The sequence below is a fragment of the Pholis gunnellus genome (genome assembly GCF_910591455.1).
Source record: "Pholis gunnellus genome assembly, chromosome: 20".
NCBI lineage: Eukaryota > Metazoa > Chordata > Actinopteri > Perciformes > Pholidae > Pholis > Pholis gunnellus.
In genome coordinates this window covers 2,325,275-2,345,451 of record NC_136547.1, presented here as the reverse complement: position 1 = coordinate 2,345,451, position 20,177 = coordinate 2,325,275, and the positions used below count along the sequence as shown (strand labels likewise).

The 20,177-nt window shown below is 42.6% G+C and overlaps 1 protein-coding gene across 1 annotated transcript in view; it reads right to left on the bottom strand.

Annotated features, from left to right (window-relative positions):
• Positions 1–20,177, bottom strand: part of hecw1a (HECT, C2 and WW domain containing E3 ubiquitin protein ligase 1a) — a gene marked incomplete at its 3' end in the record, with an annotated part of 55,065 nt that overhangs the window by 5,661 nt on the left and 29,227 nt on the right. Inside the window, exons 11-27 of the mRNA XM_079181466.1 lie at positions 17,878–17,970; positions 14,056–14,209; positions 12,963–13,066; positions 12,602–12,708; positions 11,553–11,738; positions 10,233–10,367; positions 9,223–9,331; positions 9,013–9,109; positions 7,162–7,245; positions 6,905–7,011; positions 4,295–4,409; positions 3,701–3,814; positions 2,432–2,584; positions 1,360–1,458; positions 739–868; positions 498–644; positions 30–144 (exon numbers count right to left, since the gene is read on the bottom strand). Of these exons, the coding sequence (XP_079037592.1) occupies positions 30–144; positions 498–644; positions 739–868; positions 1,360–1,458; positions 2,432–2,584; positions 3,701–3,814; positions 4,295–4,409; positions 6,905–7,011; positions 7,162–7,245; positions 9,013–9,109; positions 9,223–9,331; positions 10,233–10,367; positions 11,553–11,738; positions 12,602–12,708; positions 12,963–13,066; positions 14,056–14,209; positions 17,878–17,970 (2,049 nt within the window). The remainder of the gene's footprint in view (positions 1–29; positions 145–497; positions 645–738; positions 869–1,359; positions 1,459–2,431; positions 2,585–3,700; positions 3,815–4,294; positions 4,410–6,904; positions 7,012–7,161; positions 7,246–9,012; positions 9,110–9,222; positions 9,332–10,232; positions 10,368–11,552; positions 11,739–12,601; positions 12,709–12,962; positions 13,067–14,055; positions 14,210–17,877; positions 17,971–20,177) is intronic.

Here is a 20,177-nt window from a genome sequence, read left to right as displayed (position 1 = left end):
ATGGGTTTTACACACACACACACACACACCTCCTCTGTACTCGGTGTTGCTCCTCCAGTCAATGAGGTCGATCTCGACTGTACCGGCGATCACCAGCTCCAGCTCCCGCGCATCGAACACAGACACCAGCCTGGAGTCCACCACCTGGGACGGAGAGACAAGCACATGTTTCTGTTCAGCTGTGTGGGCGCACTCATGTGTATTATGATGTATGCAGTCTATATGAGCTATTATAGTATATATACTACGCATGTTATAGTCACATAGTGGATTGTTTGGAGGTGTTGACATGTGTGAAAGTGTTCCACGGTGGATTATGATTTAGGACTTGTTATCTTATTGTCTTATTGTTTAAAATATCACTCCCTACAGCTGCTTACAGAAGGCCTATGACCTCATTGGTCTATTTATAAATGAGGGTTCTTAACTAATGTTAACCTTACAGTGATGTTGTTGAAAGCATCTGATGGTGCTATGAACCAAACAGCCTTGTTTACCTCGTAGAAGCCTCTGACCATCGCCTCCGTCTGCTGCACCACTCCTCTCTCCACCCTCCACTTGGCCATTCGCTCGATGTAGTCCTTCTTGTTCTTCTCAGTCACCTGGAGGTTGGAGCCACCCGACTTCAGCTCCCGCTCCGTCACCTGGCAACCCAAGAGGCAGCGTGTAGAAGGTTGTCATTGTGGAAACAAACATACATTCCAGATTAACACTACTGTGTATGTCACACGCGCTGACCTGGCCGAAGACCTCCTCATTGACGGTGAAGGTGAGGTCCAGGATGTCAGTGATGTCGTTGTCTTTCATCCACTGCAGAGACTGGTGGAACTCCTCGTCCAGATACTCCAGATCAGACAGGTCTGTGGACCTGAAGGGACACACGGAGCTCACACATAAAACGACTGAACACAATGCCAGCATGCTGCACAATCCTTGTGTCAATTCATCTCTGAGGGGTTGCAGTTGCAGATCATAGTTGATGAATTAATCCAAAATTGAACACAGAATCCAAAAGTGAATTGATTCAAACTGTTTCCCGAACAGTTTGATCTACAACTCCTGCTCGTCACGCCACAGTGAGTGGATGTTCCTTCAGGATATTCACTGTAGCAAATGTAGTTGATCCTTAGTGCTGTACCTTTTGACTTTAAATCAAAGAACCAGATGTTCTCTAACACAGTTAACCGGGAGAGTATCATGTCTAACGAAGCCTTAAAGAGACAGTCACCTAACATCGTCTATGCAGAAAATAAACGTGTATACACTTGACAGCTGATGTTGCGTTTTTCAGAAGTAAATACTCTCAGAGTAAGAGTATGTGTGTCTGCAGAAGAACAAACATGTAGTGTGTGTACTGACAGTCGGAGCAGGGCCTTGTAGAAGGGTCTGGTGAAGAAAGCATCCAGCAGGTACTGATGGATCAGAGCCAGGCCCAGGATACGCCCACTGAAGCGGAACCTGGACACACACACACACACACACACACACACACACACACACACACACACACACACAATAGAATCAATGAAACACAACTTTGACACATGAACTAGTAAAATGAGGGACGGGCCTGATACTAATACAGTATTCTCTAAATTCTCTTCTTTTCTTTTCTGAATGTCACTGTTGACGTCAATGTCAGGCTGCTAAAGGGAGTGAAACTAATATGCCATCACATTTTTATGCAAACGTGTCTATTTTGTCACTTTAAATCATAGATCAATATCAGTATTTTTAGCAAAACACATAATGATCAGCCCCTAATGACTACAGGTCAGTAATCTGCAGAAAACCTGCAATTCTTCAAATAGTACAATCTTTCTTTCTTTAATAAAGTGCCAGCAGCTATAAAAAAAACAACTCATTCTATATATCAAACTTATGTTTGTCCTTTGGCTAAAATGAATTTAATAAGTGCTGTGCTTTACGGCCTATTTAGAACATGGGGTAGAGGTGAACTTCAGCCTCTTGTGGCCAAAATAAGTATTACAACAACAAACACAGGTTTAAAAAAGATGATTGTTCAACCTGCTCTCAAATCACAAAAAAAGAATTTCAATCAGACCTAGAAAATGATCACCAGACTTGTGTTTCCTCACTTTGCCCCTCAGGGCTTCTGTACTGTAAGTCATGTTACTCCATAGTCTGTTAACAGTGTTCTGGGTTTTCAATAAACTGACTACATTAAATCAATAAATACATAAACTGTTCCAGCTAGATATCAGCTGGTTTGTTGGTAAATTAGAGAAATTGTACAATCACAAACGTAATGAACAATTAGCGCCAAAGTTGCAGTATTTTTCAATAAACACTGATTCACTAGGTGTATAATAATAATACATTTTATTTGTATAGCGCTTTAAAAGGTACTCAAAGCTGCTTTACATGTGTGTGTCACTGTGTGTGACTGTGTTTGATTTGCACAGCTTACCATTCCAGGTGGTTCTCAACGAATGCTGACATGGGGCTGATTTGAACGGTGTAGGTATCGTTAGCTGAGTATTCAAACAGACCGTAGTACGGATTAAACAACTCCTGAGACAAGAGGAAGAAGAACTCTCTGGACGGACCACTGTAGTCCAATCTGAGGAGACAACACAGAGAGGGAACATCTTTACACATTTGGTTCATGGTATGCTATATAGCTCTGGTAGCGGCAGAGACCTGTCAATCACAATAAGCCCCGCCCTAAAGCATCCCCTGCTTTATGGTCTGTTTGACTCTAAATGGACCATCATTTACTAAATGAACATCATGCTGTATTGAAGAAGACTTGAAACTAGAGACTGAGACCATAAACTCATGTTTACAATGTTTACTGAGGTAATAAATCAAGAGAGAAGTAGTCATTTTCTCATAGACTTCTATACAATCAGAGGAGTCGCCCCCTGTTGGACACTAGAGAGAATGCAGCTTTTAAGGCACTTTCACAATGGCTTCACTATTCAGAGGTTGCCGCCTGACAGCGGCTCATTGACTCCAATTCCCTTTGGCTGCTGGATGCTGCATACAGCCTCTTATATATAGAATGCTATAACAAACTACTTCACTTCCCGTAAGTCATCAGGTGGATAGCCTACAGGAACAGCACCACTCAACTTAAACTGCGTATGTTTCTGCCATGCTAACTTATAACAGTAACAAGGTCAAATAAGTGAGCTAAGCTGTGCTACCTCAGTGTGTGCCGCCAGCTAATCTGTCCGCCATGTTGAGAGTCCAGTGGAGGCAGTCCCTGCCGAGGATTTGGTGGCATCTGGTGCTGTGGTTCCAGATAGCTACTAACTGAATACCCCCCCACTCACTGATGTCACGTAAGCTGCTGAATGCAAAACCGTGGTAACGCCGTACGCCTTCAGAGCCATCCATACCATAATATCACTACTTTAGGAGCAACACAAGCCAGTATTTGACGCCCTGTGCTATGAAGAGCTCCTTCCGAGGGAACGAAAACACGATTCTTAGTTTCAGGAGATTATACATTAATGAACTATAGTTGTGAATACTGTTTTCTATTTCTACAGATAGATCCCCAGAACTGCTGCACACTGGACCTTTGTGATATTGTAACCAGCAGTGAAAACAAGCATGTTGGCAAATTCAATCACACAAGTTTGAGCTTCAAAAGCTCGTAAGAAATAGCATAAGATACCCTGCACTGTAACACATTGTGTGTGTGTGTGTGTGTGTGTGTGTGTCTCACCCCTCCTCTCCCAGGAAAGTGACGTAGAGTTTGTTCCTCTGCAGCTCTTTGCGGGAGTATGCCATCACCTGGTTAAAGGTTCCCTCCAGCAAGTGTTCTCTCCTGATCAGCAACCTGCAACAACCAGGACAGCTCTCATGTTGCTGCTTCTGTCCACATGCAGGGCACTGGATTCTTTTTTCACATCTTATTTACTCAACTGTTCTTATTTTACAACAAGGGCAAGAATACAATTCTGTTGGGGAAATAGTTTGTTTCTATATGTATTTGAACTGTAATGTATTCTATACTGGAACAGAGGGCATCACCTCATTGTTTTCAATGGCCCTGTCTAGATGGACAAAGCACATACACTACAATATTACTGCGATAAAAAGTCACACAATAGATATATCATAATTAACATGATGCACATCAACGATCATGTACTGTATGTGGGGCAGATTATGATCATGTGCTGTGAGCTGTGTCAGAACTGTGATCACATCCTCTGTAACTGCTTCTATCGAATGGGAGAATATAGAAATACTGTATTAGAGCCGTCCACCTGCGATGATACAATAAATCCTTTCACATGTGTAATCCCAGTCTTACTTGATCTTTCCCGGGCCCTGCCCGTAGCCCTTGGCTTCCAATTTCCTGTAGAAGTTTCTCAGTTTGGCTTCAAAGTCTCTGCGGTAAGGAGCTGGAGCCCTCGCCCTCTGTAGGCCTGTACACACACACACACACACACACACACACACACACACACACACACACACACACACACACACACACACACACATACACACACACACAGGTTCATTCAAAACACTTTATTGCATGAAATAAGAGTCTGACATTTAGAGGTTTCACAGCTCTTGTACATGAAATGCCAGGAGCTTAATGATGTCAGAATAATGTCATGAAGGCCCTGACTCTGTCAGACGTTAAATGTCATCAATATGAGGCAACATGTTGCGTAACACGAAGATCCAGGAAGATCCTCAACTCAAGTAAACGGTCTAATACCATTGGTCAACATACTCATAACAGTATGGTGATCAACAAAATGTCATTTAGGTATTAGAAGTCAAAGTGCTCATTATGTTAAATGTACCACTCAGAGGGTTGTATAATTATATTATTGGATTAGTAATATTGGTGAGTTCACATTTTAATGTTGAAGCCTGTCAAGCTAGAGTCAATTTGAACTTATTTATATGGTGCTATATAGCTCATAGGACAAATTCAGTGGTGAAAATATTTGAGTACATTTTACTCTGAAATGTTGGACGGTGAATTAGGGCCATTGTAGGTAAACCATAATAGTTTTGGAACCGGGGAAGGGAGGTAACATTCAGAGAAAAAACACAAATAAACATTAAACTTTAAACTTGTAAATTTACATGAAAAAACACTTGACTGTTGAGATTGTGAGATTATGAAGTCTTCCATTCGCAGGGAAAAAATGCCATTTAGATTATTTTGACCTACAATGGCTCTCATACACTGTTGAAGAAATAAGTAAATAGGTTTTATACTGGTGATCATGACTTATACATTAGTTAAAAGTAAATATTTAATATTAGCTGAAGGCAGAAATGTTTCTTTTGGATTGAACCGTAGATTACAGCGTTGACACCTGGAAACATGACGCAGCCTCTTTCAGCTTTCAATGAGCTTCCTAGCTTCTAGCTAGCTGGTACAAGTTTACCGTTAGCCTAGAAATTACATCTCATATGTCACTCAAATAGGAGAAGTCTGTTGTTAATTGTGCTGCTAATGATCAGAATATACGCTGTATTAATACGGTGTAAACTGTAGCAGTGGTACCCAGAGGAACTTAGTCAGTCCAGCTGTGGTTTAAAAGCTGAGCTGGTTGGTAAATGGCGGTGTTGGTTAGCTTTCTGTTGGGGTTTTACTGTACACACTGTTTACTCTGCAGCTTTAAACATACTGAGTGACGAGAGAGGAATATATACAAATCACAAAAACACGGCCCAGCTCACATTAAATCTGCTTTGGACAAGTCAATCTTTCTCACACTGTGGAAGAGAAAATAATCCTCTGCAATAAGAAATTAGGAGAGTTTCTACATTTGTGAGAGTCTCCCTCCTCTGGCAGATATCAAAACACATTTCTAGAGAAGAAGAAGAAGAAGAGGAAGTGAGTGATCTCTGTGGGATACGCACTGATGTGGATTTGTTTTACCGCTTCAGGTTTCCACAAAGAAAGTAAAGCAACTAATGAATCAAGCACAATTACAAGGCAGGCTTCCCTGCTGTGACCCAATTACCCTTTATAGACCCTCGCATCAATAACATGCATAACCCAACACACACACACACACACACACACACACACACACACACACACACACACACACACACTTGTGGCCTGCCGGAGCTCATTACAATGTCGTTAGTGCACCCTAACATAGCACAGCAGGCTCTGTCAAACAGCAGTGATAACCATTGTGAGGTTAGTGTGTGTTGGTGAGCGAGTGCTTCAGATAGCATGCTAGCTTCGTGTGCATCTTCACTGTCGATGCGACTCCAGAGTGCATCCCTCTCACTTGCACATGTTTCCCTCCAGCAGGTCCAGCAATACGGCCAGTTTAAAAACCCTCACAGTAACGTTAACTACAACAGTCTTGTGCAAAGAAGATCCCACAGGAAACAGCTTAAATGTGAAAGACTGTCATGGCAGCCATCAGCTTGAGTCAGCAGTTATAATCTCAGGCCATGGTCCCACCCCAAAGCTTTTATTGGACACTTGGTTGTTTTTTTATTTCAATCTGGCATGGATAACTTGTTTCCATTCCTAGTTTTAGTTTCCCTCTTCATGCTTTACGTGTAGTGTTGGCAGGTCTATGCTGCTCTCTGCTGGTAAACATTCACCTTCTCACTTGGTTTGGTGTTGTGTTTTGATTTGATCAGGAAATACATTTGACAATGTACTTAATTGAATTACTTAATGTGACTTTAATGTGATTTCACCTTGATTCAGGTATGTTAAGTCTTCCATAGAATGACCTTTATAATGTCCAGATTCCATTCGCATTGACAGAGGAATCTGTTCCCTGCTATGTGATGTAGGTATGTTGTCATTTACCGTCAATAACAAGGATATTTATAGAAACCACCTTCCTATTACATCATCAACACGTCTAGGAAGGTTTCATGTTGCACACCAAACATTTAGTGATGCTTGAAGACCTACCAGGAGAGTTCTGTGGTGAGGAGGCGGGGGAGCAGCGAGGAGAGAGGCTGAAGCTGGGGTGGATGGGGTGAGGAGGAACATACGACATGATCTCCTCTTCGAATAGACTACAAGGGCAGGAAACAGAAAAGCACACAAGACATTATGTATTTATGATTTTCAAGCATTGGATGCATGTGAAAGCAGTCATTTGTGAGTAAAAGAAAAAAGACGTTGCTACCCAACACGGGTTTACTGGGGTTCAGTGTGTGCTCTACCTCAACAGGATGACCAGGTCAGCATCACATGACAGCTTCTCCACCCCCTGAGTACCTTCTGTCCGAAGGTAGTGGATCTTCTCCCTGAACAGCCAACCAAAGTCCTCATCAGTTATTTATTTCATATATTGAGATTAATTAAAATGACCAATACAACTTAAATGAGTGGGTTGACTGAGATGCATCCTTCCTGACTTCTTCAGCTCTCTGTCCATCAAGAAACATCCATCAGTATTCATAGGATTGTATTTGCATTGAGGCAGGTTCCAATCAATCATCCGTCAAGTTTGATGTAATGTAGATTAGAAAGAAAAAGCATTCTGTATTGGTCTTTAACTGTCCAGTAATAAAAACAAATGTTCCTCCACGATATAAACGCAGCATAATCCATTTAAACTGGGACAATTCATTTCCAACAGCATGGCGCTGAAACACATGAACCCCGGTCAGTAACTGGAGTTCTGGAGGTAGACAGCCGCTCCAATCCCTCGATATGCCACCTGTCTTGTGTTCTTCTACCAAAACGAACATGGACAGCACCCGGCAGCTTGCACTGTTGATATGCAGCGAGGCATTTGAACTGAGAAGGCTGAAGGAGGAGGGAAATAGATGGAGAGGCTGGTGGGGACTGTGGACTGGATATCCTATGGAGGCATCTGAAGGAATCGCCATGTGTCTTCTTGTTTTTGTCTAACTGTATGTCTCCCATGGCAACACACAAGTGACTTCATAAGTTGTCACTACCAACTGACCTCACCTTGGTCCCGTCAGTCTCAACGACCCAAATCATTGGGACCTTATGTGTTTTCCCTCCTTTAACGGCTGCTTCAGACCTCAATGTCTGGTGATTGTGGTGCTTCTATGTGTGCATTCAGTGGGGGTCCAAACGTTATGGAAGCAACATTTTGACCACAGGGTTGCTGGTTGGATCCCAGGACTGGCAGGTGAATCTGGGTGGGGATATTGCTCCACAGTGACGCTGCTCAGTGACCATCAGACGAACTGAACCAAATGGACAAACAGCAACCCAAACCCAACCAAAGGGCTCGGGTTAAAGTGGTCCAACCCTACCAACAGTTAGCTAGCTGGCTAATGACTCACAGTCTGACCTGGACAAGCCTTCTTGACAGACTGTGTTTACTCCCCCCCCCCAAACACATATGTAACTCTTGAGCATAGAATCTGTGTATGTGAGTGTGTTCTTTGCATATCTCAAGAACAATTCATCTGATCCACTTCACACTTAGCAGGTGTATTGCTGCGAACCTGTTGAAGTTGGAGCAATTTGAATACTCGAAATGCTCAATATTAATAAACAAGTGATAGCGGTCTGTGCCGTAGAGTGGGCGTGGCTTCAGGGCAGAATGTCTTTTTTTATTTTTTGTTTATTGCAAGACAAAAGACAATTCACCAACAGAACCAAAAGAGGACACCAAGAACAGTGAATACAGGCCAGTTAACACAATTTTGTCAAGCAAAGAGAGAACACGATGATGTGTGTGTGTGTGTGTTCTGAACAGACCACGGCTCATTGACTGCTGTTCCCTTTTTGCTGCTGGATGTTGGATGTGCTATAACAAACTCTTCTTCACTTCACTAGCGTCAACGAGCGATGAGTGGTTCTCGACATAGCTGCAAGCGGCACTTCAGGGGCCGAGCAGTCGGCCCGGTACGAACGGGCACTGCACTAGTCCGACCAATGAGGAGAGGAAACATTCCCATATGGCATTAAGTGATGCTTACTCTGTGTGAAAAGACACCAAACCAAGGGACAACAAGTTCACCAACTCACCCACCAACTTGGACCATGGCAATGAACTAGTGATTCAGTCCTTCTAGAAAGAAGCATACCTCAGTGCGTGGTTTCTGCTGAGGCTTGGCTGTCGCTCCTGCAGCATGTCAAATATGTTGGGCTGTCGAAGGAACGCCACGATCTTGTCGTTGTAAGCTAGTGAGAGACGGGACAGAGAAGCAGTCAGACATCCCCGCAGAGCAAGTCAGAATCAGTGAGGGCTAAAGCAATGTGAGCATGTGTTTGATGGAGCTGGTGACGGTGCCTACACGGAGCGCTCAGCTGGGAGTTGTTGTGCTGGCTTCGTATGGCGGCTACCAGGCTGTTTCCAGGCCTGGTCATTAGAGAAGCCCCCCGATTCCTGGACACATCCGAGGCCTGAGAACAAACAGCAACGGGACACGCTTTACACTGAGACACAGCTGCTTTTCTGGCATTGCTACGTGTTGTGTTAGAATTCAAGCTAAAATCCTGAAAACCATGAAAACCTGAAAATAGAAACATATTTTATTGTACATTTGAATATGTTTCTATTTTTTGCACTGTGTTGATTGATTGTTGATTGTTTAATGTTATGCACCACCCACCATGTCAGATTCCTTGTATGTGCAACATTCCTCGGCAATTAAACGGTTCTCATTCTGAATCTTCCTGCACTTTTTTTACGTTCTTCAGCTGAAATGTTGTGTTGTTTGATTGAGTAGTGCTATGATGTTTATAGGTTAAGTCTGGTGATGTTCAGTATGTTCTTCTATTCAACATATCCCACGTGTACCCAAACAAACAGTGAATGTATCAGAGCCTGATGTATCTTTCTGTGTGCCATAGAGCTCCATCGTTGTCATAAACTGTTGAAAACACATCATTGAGCCACCTTGTTGCACTGGTCGATATGTTCCACTATTACCATAAACCCACTAGAGTTTAATGCACTATTTCCTCCTGTTTGTGTACCGTTTGTTAAAGAACTGCAGTAAAAAGCTGTTTTAGAAAACTACTGAGCCTTTTGTAAAAATGTATCAATAAATTTGTCTTCAAGTAGGGACCAATCAGGCTTGTGACTGAGTGCCACATCCGCTCATGGAGAGCGTGTCACTACATTAAAGGAGCCGTGTGTAGGATTTAGTGCAGCATCTAAATACCCCTCCACTCCCTCCTCCCTTTACAAGCCTGTTGGAGAACTACGGGGCCTTCAGGTAATGTAGAAAACACGAAATGCTCTCCAGAGCTCCAGACTTTAGGAAGGGAAATATATATGTGGTATTAAATGTCTGAGTACCTCCCCGGCACTGTAGCTGCGTAGTCTCTGCAGATGCTGGCGGTGAGCCAGGTGGCCGGGCAGCCGGCCGTTCTGCAGAGGGATGCGAGGGTCAATGAAGGTCGTGGCTCGACTGTTGTGGTCCACAAAGAAAGACTGGGAGACAGAAAGGATGGGACTGAAATGATACCCTATGTACTGTCAAATATTGATCCAGAACAAAGTCGGAATGGAAATGTTCATACATTTTATTGCTATTATGTATGTTTATCTAAAGAGGGGATCATGCGCTCATGTGCGTGTCTCTGTCTGTCTGTCTGTCCGCAGACCACCTCGCACACTACTTGACCCATCTGCCACTCATAGCTGCGGTAATTTAGAAAGAAAATTGTGGGTTTTATATTGTCATTGACTGCTGATGCCTCATCGATCTTAATCCAATTTCAATTCAATTCAATATATTTTTGGACAGCCCAAAATCACAAATTAAAAATTTTCCTCAGAGGGCTTTACAATCTGTACACATACGACATCCTCTGTCCCGGAACCGGAACCCTCATATCGGAACAGGAAAAACTCCCCCAAAAACCCTTTAACGGGGAGAAAAGAGGGAGAGACCTGTGGGAGAGCAACAGAGGAGGGATCCCTCTCCCAGGATGGATTAACCGGCCGGTAGGAGCCGCAAGTGACCAACGACTGCTGCTGGAGCAAACAGCATGAAAACAATTGTCCCTCGCCTGTTGAAAGACACATTATGGCCATTGTCGTGGCTCAAAAACTGACATCCGTACAAAAGTTTGGTCCCTAGCTCATTTTGAACCAGAGCATCCTGAACGATCATGGATCACCTATCGTCCATAACACCACTGCCCTCTGCACTCACTACTCTCTGCAAATAACAATCTTCTACAACAACCCAGGTCATTTTCTCCTGGGGCGGATACACACATTACTACTCACTTTACTTCAGATCAGCCCTTGTAGTCGTGAATGTATTTTGTGTTTGTTAAATGAACAGGATGAGGACAAATGATCGTACATTTTGTTCCTCAAATATCACAGACCATCTCAACCACACTGCACTGAGAGGGTGTGTGTATTTGCCGGTTTCATACTGTGACCTTCCAGTTTGTGACTTCATCTACAGTACACATGAAGGACTCTGACCTTCTCTGGGGTTCATGCTGCATGAAACAACATGATCAAAGAGCCGAACATGAGAATCAGTCCAGGGTTTGCCCTTTGGTTATATGGCTTTGCTAGCATTCCAGGTGTGACTCAGTGCCTTCTACACGCTAACAGCCATCCCCTCCAGTGGAGGGGTCCTTCTGCATAACCTACCTTGCCCTGGGGGTCGGTCTTGATCTCCCAGCCTCTTGGCAGCTCCAGCTGAGTGTCTGCGAACCTGTTGAGGAAAACCACCAGGTCCCGGTTATGTTGGTAGCGCTCAAAGTTCCTGGCATCGCGACGCACCTTCAGGATCATGTGTTTCACACAACTGCTGCTGGTGAACATCCGGTAGGCCGCCTGCACAGAGAACAGGGACACGTTTACTTCTCCTGGTGTGCCTGACACAGTTTATTACACAATATCAACCAACTAACATGAGCAGCACTGACTTGTTCCTGGCATTACATCACTTCATCATTTTATTATGAGAGACTTGTCTTTTGTTGTCAATACTGCCTTCACTCTGTCATTGTGACATTATTAGTTTGCAGGATTCGATTTCAAACTGACACTGAGACATCTGAGAGTGCAAAGATGGCTGCTAAACAGCAATTGTTTCAATTCAAGATATCATTTCATTCATATTAAAAGAATAGTCAATAATCTATATTATTTTTACTGTCAAAAGCTCATAAAAAAGGCTCACAGCCCTAAACTCATTGATTTCAAATATATAGTTTAAAAAAACAAGGCTCAGTCATTTCCTTTAATAGCTGGTCTTTGTAGTTTTTATCAAAAGTGATTAAAACAGGAGGAGATAGTACCTTTGTTGGGGACTATTTTCTGCAGCGGATTAATCCACATTCGGTGCTCTAGTGAGTATTTGTGGCAGCAGGACGGTGTGTGTGAGATTGGGTCACAATAAACTACAGCGTGTGTGTTCATGGTGATAAAGGAACATGTTAAGAGTGCAACATTGTAGCGTTTCAGCGGCTCTATGACACAGACGGAGAAGATATCCTGTTTTTGAGGCTAGATATAGATATAGATATAGATTCAGCATGGGAAGCATTATATCATGATTAACTGGTCTAACAGACTTTTTCAACACTAATGAATGAATGCACTATATCTCCTACATCTGACCTGTAGCAATAACTATAAAGTTCTGAGCACACCATACTGTAAATAGGTATCAGTCTGTGTATGTGGAGACTCACATAGTTACTGTGCAACACAGTGAAGAATTCTGGGTGTGTGATGAACTTGACAGCAGGTGATTGGAGGAGATGGCTGATCTTCTGGTGATTGACGGGGGAGGCGGGGCCTGCAGACAAGATAGGGGAAGTACTTCCTCAGTATTTCTAAGGCTGAAGTAGTTTTTCACTGAGTTATTAGATGTACTAATGTTGAATATAATATTCAACATTAAAATGTACTGCAACAACAGGACCTTCAAATAGAGAAAACAGGTCAGTGGTCCCACAAATATGCATGAGAACAACCCTAAACAATGTCTCTCTGTCGTCTGTTCCTTAGCTGACAGTGACAGTTAAACAGTGAGGCGGCTCAGCTCTGTACCTGTCTGAGGAGCATCAGGATCAGCCTCCGTGCTGCCGCTCCGCTCCAACCTGGGACTCCCCCCGTCCTCCTCTGTGGCCATGGTCCTCTGGATGTTCTGGTACCTGCACAAACAACAAGCCGTCCTCTAATACAGGAGGATGAAGACGGAACTCTTTGGCTTGTGAAGTTTTATCATTTTATAATAGAGGGCATCTGCACCGTTCACAGACATGTCACGGTTGTTAATCTTATTGCATATTCATTTCTGCAGAGCACTGCTCTTTGAAATGAGCCTCACAAAGGTTGATTAACTTTGCTTTCCAGTCACCAGATGTCAGCCTAACTCCACTATAGGACCAGCATGCAGCTACGAGTACTCTACCCACTCCACTCTGCTCTCTCATTGTTTCAGCTCAACATTATTGTTTGGTTGACATAAACAGAACATATATATATATATATATATATATACGTGTGTATATATATATGTAGATATAGATAAATATAGATATAGATAACATGTAGGGAAGCCCAGAGAGCTAGTTCTGGTGATTCATTTTCTGATCTAAATTGTTTTGGCTCCTGAGTTTATGACTTAAGAACAAATGAAAAAAGAATTTTCAGTCCTCTCATTTTGTATCATCTGTGAAACAGGAAGGGATAAAAGGTTTCGCCACAATCATTTTCTAAATGTTTGCTGTTGTAATACTCGTGAAGTGCACCACCACTTTTCTCACAAAGAACATGACGATATCCTTTTTTACCTTTTCTTAAGTCTTAAGCACAGGAAAGAAAACAAGTTGGATCAAATCAAGAAAATGGACCAGCAGGATTATTTTTCCCTTATTTGCCGGAACATGCCATCTTTCCTTGTTGTATCCTCGGTATTACACAATGCATCTCATGCAAGAACACTTCGAGTTATAACATGACACATTGGGATGTTGTAACAACTTAAACATGTTTTTTAAGTGAAAAAGAGAGTCGTTTAGTGCTTAAAGAGAAATGAATATGCTAAATATAGATAACATTGGTGTTCCAGTACAGCACACATGGCACAAGACTGATGTGGTCTACAGTGTCTACTATCATCACGTGTTCCCAGTCTGACCTCCTGTTGAGCTGCTCCATCTGCTGTGTGGACCCGGAACGGGGGATGCCGTGGTTACACTTGCTGCTGTGGACCGGTCTCTGCCAGGTCGTGGTCCGGTTGACATGGTCCACGTAGAAAACTCTGCCGTGGCTGTCGATGCGAGCTTCCCAGTCTGAGGCAACACAGAGGGGGAGGATCCGACAGTTACTGGCTAACGTTCTATTCCGCTGTGAAGAGCGTGTTCGTTTAATCACGGTACAGTTCACTGGATGTAAACCAACCTGTTCCTGAATGTCATTAACCCTGAAGACCAATCAAGAGAAGCTCAGGACTGTTATCTTCCCTGGTTGTCAACCGACATTCATAATGCATTTTACTTTTTATTGCCATGTTGTTTTTCTGTTTATTCAAACATTGACAAGATCTGAAGCTTCTTATTCAACTGGACTCACAATAAGACACATTCAATTATTTGTAATAACAATAAACAGGGATAGCAAGCTCTGAAGTTAAACAAACTACATAAAATAGCATTTCAATTCTCACTTTCATAATCACTCAATCTAAATCCCTCACGGACATTTTCCAAATCTGTTTAGCTTTCCATCCACTCACAAGGAGTTTCTACTCTCCCTTTCCCCATTTTCCCACGGCTTGATGCCGTATGCACGTCATAAATCCAAGAGCGAGTGGATAACTAATCCCTTCATGCATGAGCTGAAGCCTGCCTCCAGGATCCCCACGGCTTCAGGTCTTTTCTGACAAGCTGATTGGTCGTAGGATCCAACCGACGGAGCAAATGATGAGAGAATAATAATATCGCTTCATTTGTGGAAAGAAAATCAAACTCATGCAGTGTCCACCACTGGTGAAAACTGCAGAGCAATCTAGTAGAACACAACATCTCCTTGAAAAAAACTAAATGTGCCAAAAAGAAGTGAATTCATAATCTTCTCATCAAGCCATTGTGGAACATGCTGTGAATCAAACACTGACTTGTTATCACCTTATTAAGTAGTTGTGGTAAACGCATCCAGCTGATACAGAGCCACATCAACAGCTCTCTGACATATTGTCGGGGCACGATTAAATTGGTATTCATCAGCATTCATAAGCAAAAGTGCACAAAGAATTTCAGACGGTGAATTTCAATTTAAACCTTAATATGTAAATAGAATAATCATTTTCACATTGACAACAAATTGCTGAATATACGTGGCAGACATTACAAAACAAAATGTCCCTTTGTTGAAATATTCTATATATATTCTATATTTTTAAACCAAGAGTTGTTTGTGTAACTCTATGGAACACATTGGTATTTATTTTGTGTGGTTCTGCTCTGTTCAGATGCAAAATAAACTGAAGGTGAAGCTGCTAGAGCTTAGGTAGTAACTGAAGTTTAATCTCAAAGTTCTAATTAAGACTAACCTCCCTTCGTTACATTTTCTGTGATTTGAGTTCATTTTTATGCCTGAGTTTTTTGGGGAGAATTGATTTATTGTCATAAAATGTACGTCGGTGACTATCTGAAACTAAAGGCTGCGTAGGGGAGACTAACCTGATCCAGTGGCTGCGTTTTGTAGTTGTATTAGCAGGAAGACAGATATCACACATCCAAACCATTCTAAAGACTTTCACAACTGGCTTAGCGACTGTGGCTCAGTGGTAGAGCGGGTCATCCTTCAATCAGAGGGTAGGCGGTTCCATCCTCGGCTCCGCTGGTGAATGTCGATGTGTTCTTGAGCAAGGCACTTAACCCAAAATTGCTCCCGTAGCTGTGCCTACGGTGTGTGAATGAGTTAGTCTGATAGGCAGGTAGCACTTAGCCCCTGCCATCAATGTGTAAATGGTAGAATAATGGCAAGTAGCTTTGAGTGGTCGGAAAGACTAGAAAAGCACTAGACAAGTACAGTCCATTTAACAGTGGTCAGATACAAATTCTTTCTCTATTCATAAAACTAAACTGCAGAACAGCTGATATCCCCATTGCTACCATCGTCAACACCACGTGACTCAATTACCGTAAGAGACCAAAAAGAGGTGTATAACCAGACTCATCTCCACAGCACTGAGTCAGCACACATTATCACTCTAGTACAGGGGGAAAACACATTTTAGAATTGATGCTTTGGGGAGGTACACAGAAAGTATAGTGGTGCCATAGATTAGAGGAGTTAAGTTGTGAGCCACTGGAGCCCTGTAGTATAATATTTGTTTTCACTGTGGAAAACTGCCACCATTAAAAAAATGCAGAATTCAAGTTCTGGTGTTATAAGGCATATTTATTTGAGTTTGATTTCCAATTGGATTCATGGACTTTTTTCCATGATAAAAATAAAATGTTATCCTCACATGGTTAAAGTCTCACTGAATCTGAAGATATGCGTGTCATGTTCACATTTGGCTGAGCTATGGCTCCATTAAGGAGTGTGATTTCTGATGCAACATGTGTCAATCTGGCCCTCAGGGCTTTGAAGTGTATCATAGCCACTGCTTCCACCGTCGTCGCCATTTGTCACACAACCAACACTGCGGAAGAATGAAACGAGGGGTTCCATTAAATGCATGTGAGGCTGTGGTTAAAAGCCTTTGAGCACTTCATGGCCCGGCTCTGCTTGACTCGACTCACTTCTTGGTACCAGGTCCTTTTCTGTGTTCCATTTTCCACTGCAGACAGTACCCACTCAGTATGCCGGAATGTTGCTGGCTGCCATTTACAAACATCTGAGTTGTGCGAATAAAACAAAAGTTGCTATACTTGCTATTGATGGTTATTGAGCAGGAAGTCCTGTGTCACACGAGTGACGATTCAAATCGGCTCAGCTTGAAAGCTCCACAAAAAGTGCCAGGTACTATCCAGGACTTCTGCTCATGAAAACACAAGTATAACAGTTCTACTGTACACAAAAGTGAACAGGACGGCTTGGTGGAAAAGCAGCTTTAGTGACACGAGTGTGTCACATATGAGCAACACTTCTGGAACAAGACTATTTGTTCCAGTTTTGAGACTGACATAATAGGATCTGTATTGGTGGTTAGCCTAGCTTAGCATGCAGAGGATCAGTATTGGTGGTTAGCCTAGCTTAGCATGCAGAGGATCTGTATTGGTGGTTAGCCTAGCTTAGCATGCAGAGGATCTGTATTGGTGGTTAGCCTAGCTTAGCATGCAGAGGATCTGTATTGGTGGTTAGCCTAGCTTAGCATGCAGAGGATCTGTATTGGTGGTTAGCCTAGCTTAGCATGCAGAGGATCTGCATTGGTGGTTAGCCTAGCTTAGCATACAGAGGATCTGTATTGTTGGTTAGCCTAGCTTAGCATACAGAGGATCTGTATTGTTGGTTAGCCTAGCTTAAACAGACGGATAGAGGTGTTGATATGTTGAGGGTTATAAACTATTCAACTCTACTATTAATGTAGAGAAACCGAAAAACAGACTTTGTATCACGCAACATGAATTGAAACATGTTTTATGAAAGGGGCTACGGACTCTCAGTTGGATGGTGTTGTAACGGCTAAGTGGAGTCTCCTGGGAGCTGACCTTCCTGCTTTGAATCAGCGCAGACCAGCGAGCCATCCAGCCACCCGATACCGAGTACAGATCCAACCATGAAGCAAGCAGCAGGACACCTAAACCTGCAGGAGGCGTGCTAGGAGGGAGGGTGACATGGTGACATGGTGATGACAAACACACAGGAGATGGAATAGGATTGGAAAGCACTCACACACACACACACACACACACTCACACACACGTGGTAGCATGCACCGGACTGAAACATGCAGACCAAGGTGTAGGGATGCGACTCCAGAGTAAGACTGTGAGGCGTTGCTTCTTACTTGGAGGTAAGGCTTGGTCAGTGGCAGCAGGAAAATGGTTTAGGTCATGGCTGGGTCGCAGGACTGGAAGATGGCCGACAGGAGGGGAGGAGCCTACGGGACATCAGAGAGACAGTACGGGATAAATGACCACGATGCTGGGGACGCACACAACCACCTGGCAGGCTGGGAAATGCTGAGTATGCAATATTATATATAAATATATAATGACCTGAATGCTTCCAAGTTTTGACCCCAAAAATCCCAAATTGCCCATGAAATAAGAAATAGTAATCTCACATTAGTCAGTATGCATCAACATGAATTATTATTACTATGAGTTATTCTCTGACGGGTATAGCACTGTCTGTGTGTAGAGGTGTGTGTGTGTGTGTGTGTGTGTGTGTGTTCAGTCTCAACAAAGCCATGACTTCTACATATTGCAACATGTTTATAGACCTCCATATGAGCAAATTAGTTAAAAAATGTTGTCTCACTGTAATATATTTCATGTGATTATTGCACATGTAGCGTTTTTGTGTCGGTAGAAAGGAGAATGGTTGAAGTGGGAAGTGAAAGGGCCCAGAGAGGCTCCTCTGTGTGGAACAGGACAGATCTGTGCTGCACTGGATGCTACTGGATGCTACGCGACGAAAGATGTGACGGCAGAGCGGCTTTTTAATGCAACACAAGCAGTGTGTGTGTGTGAGGGCACATTATGTGTGACACAGATTGATTGGATACAGTGAGCCGGCCTGTACTGATGCATGTTCTGCTTGTGAGGTATGAAGTAAAGTGTTTTTATTGTCAACCAAAACCAAAACCAAAAACCAAAATAAGCAGTGAAAAGTATTGTTTACTGAAACAAAATAAAAAATGATATCCTTCAAGAAGCACATATCTAAACTGAAACTATATTGCCTGGTTAAAAACTAATAGAAACAAAATGCAGACGAAGGGTCACCGGTTCAAGTCCCCACACGGACCAAGTATGGAGCATGGACTGGTAGTTGAGGATGTACCAGTTCCCCTCCTGGACACTCCAGGGGTGCCCTTGAGCAAGGCACCAGCCCTCCCCAAAAGCAACCAAAGACTTCAATAACATCAGCAGCACCATCCACACATAAGACCTCACCACTGTGTGGAAAGGACAGACAACTTGAATGCATGTAAAGGGATCATTTCACCTATGATCTCCTGTTCTACAAGGGTGAGAAAGGACCTCCTCAGGTTGGACACATTACATCATCAGCAAGTGACAAATAAGTAGAGGCTTATTATTATTCAAAAACAGTTGTGACACTATGCTTTTTGTAATAAATATAGTGAATGGATTTATGAAATGTGATCGTGTGGGAGGGGATCGGGGAACTGGAGAGCAGGGAGAGAGAGGAAAGTCAAAAGCATGAAGGTTCACATTTACATATGCAAATGAGGCATTCTCTTATCAGACATGTGCTAATTTGCATTGTCGGAAATTAGTAAAACAATTCTTGTTTCATTTTGTTGACATATTAGAGTTAACGGTTTTTATTGAGGGACTTATGGATATCTCTTTGTATGATTTTTTCCCATGTGTTTATTAATAAAATGTAGTATAAATCAGTCTAATGAATGAATGATATGTGAACGAACTTCAGAGTATAGAGAGGAATGAAAGTGTAAAGTTTGCTGTACAGTATGTAAGAGCTGCTGAAGTGGAGATTTCTGGATCAGACTCTGAGAACAAACTCATTCAGAGAAAAATAAATAGTCTTAAATAGTGTAGTTGGGGAAATTTGAATCAGATCAGATTTACAATCAAAGGACAAATTAGCTAAATCAATGTGTGGATATTTTGATTTAAAATCAGAAAGAAAACGTTGAGGTGGAGAATGTTCCGGTGTGTTTATGGGTGAAGAAAGGAGGAAAGAAATGCAATGAACAAAGGTTTGTTCTTTCCAGGGAGTCGGCAATGTGCTGACTGCAGGGGAATCTCATTTTGTTTCTGTGTGTGTGTGTGTGTGTGTGTGACATACTTTTCTATCACAGTCGTCACATAAAATGTACACATACAGTATAAAACATGAGGACATATCCAGCGAAACAAGGCAGACCACATGGAGCAGCTCAGACCAAAGTAACAATCACTTTATCTACAGATGTGCACATCTTTAATGAGCTTAGCTTATCCTTTACCTATTTTCTTTGACTCCATTATTACTTTTATTCCAAAAACGTTTGAAATGGAACATCTGAACAAACGTCAGAGGCCTTTCTTAGGTAAGAGCTGGTCTAAATGAGATCAACATCAAATGTTATCTGATGGTATGTTTATCAGT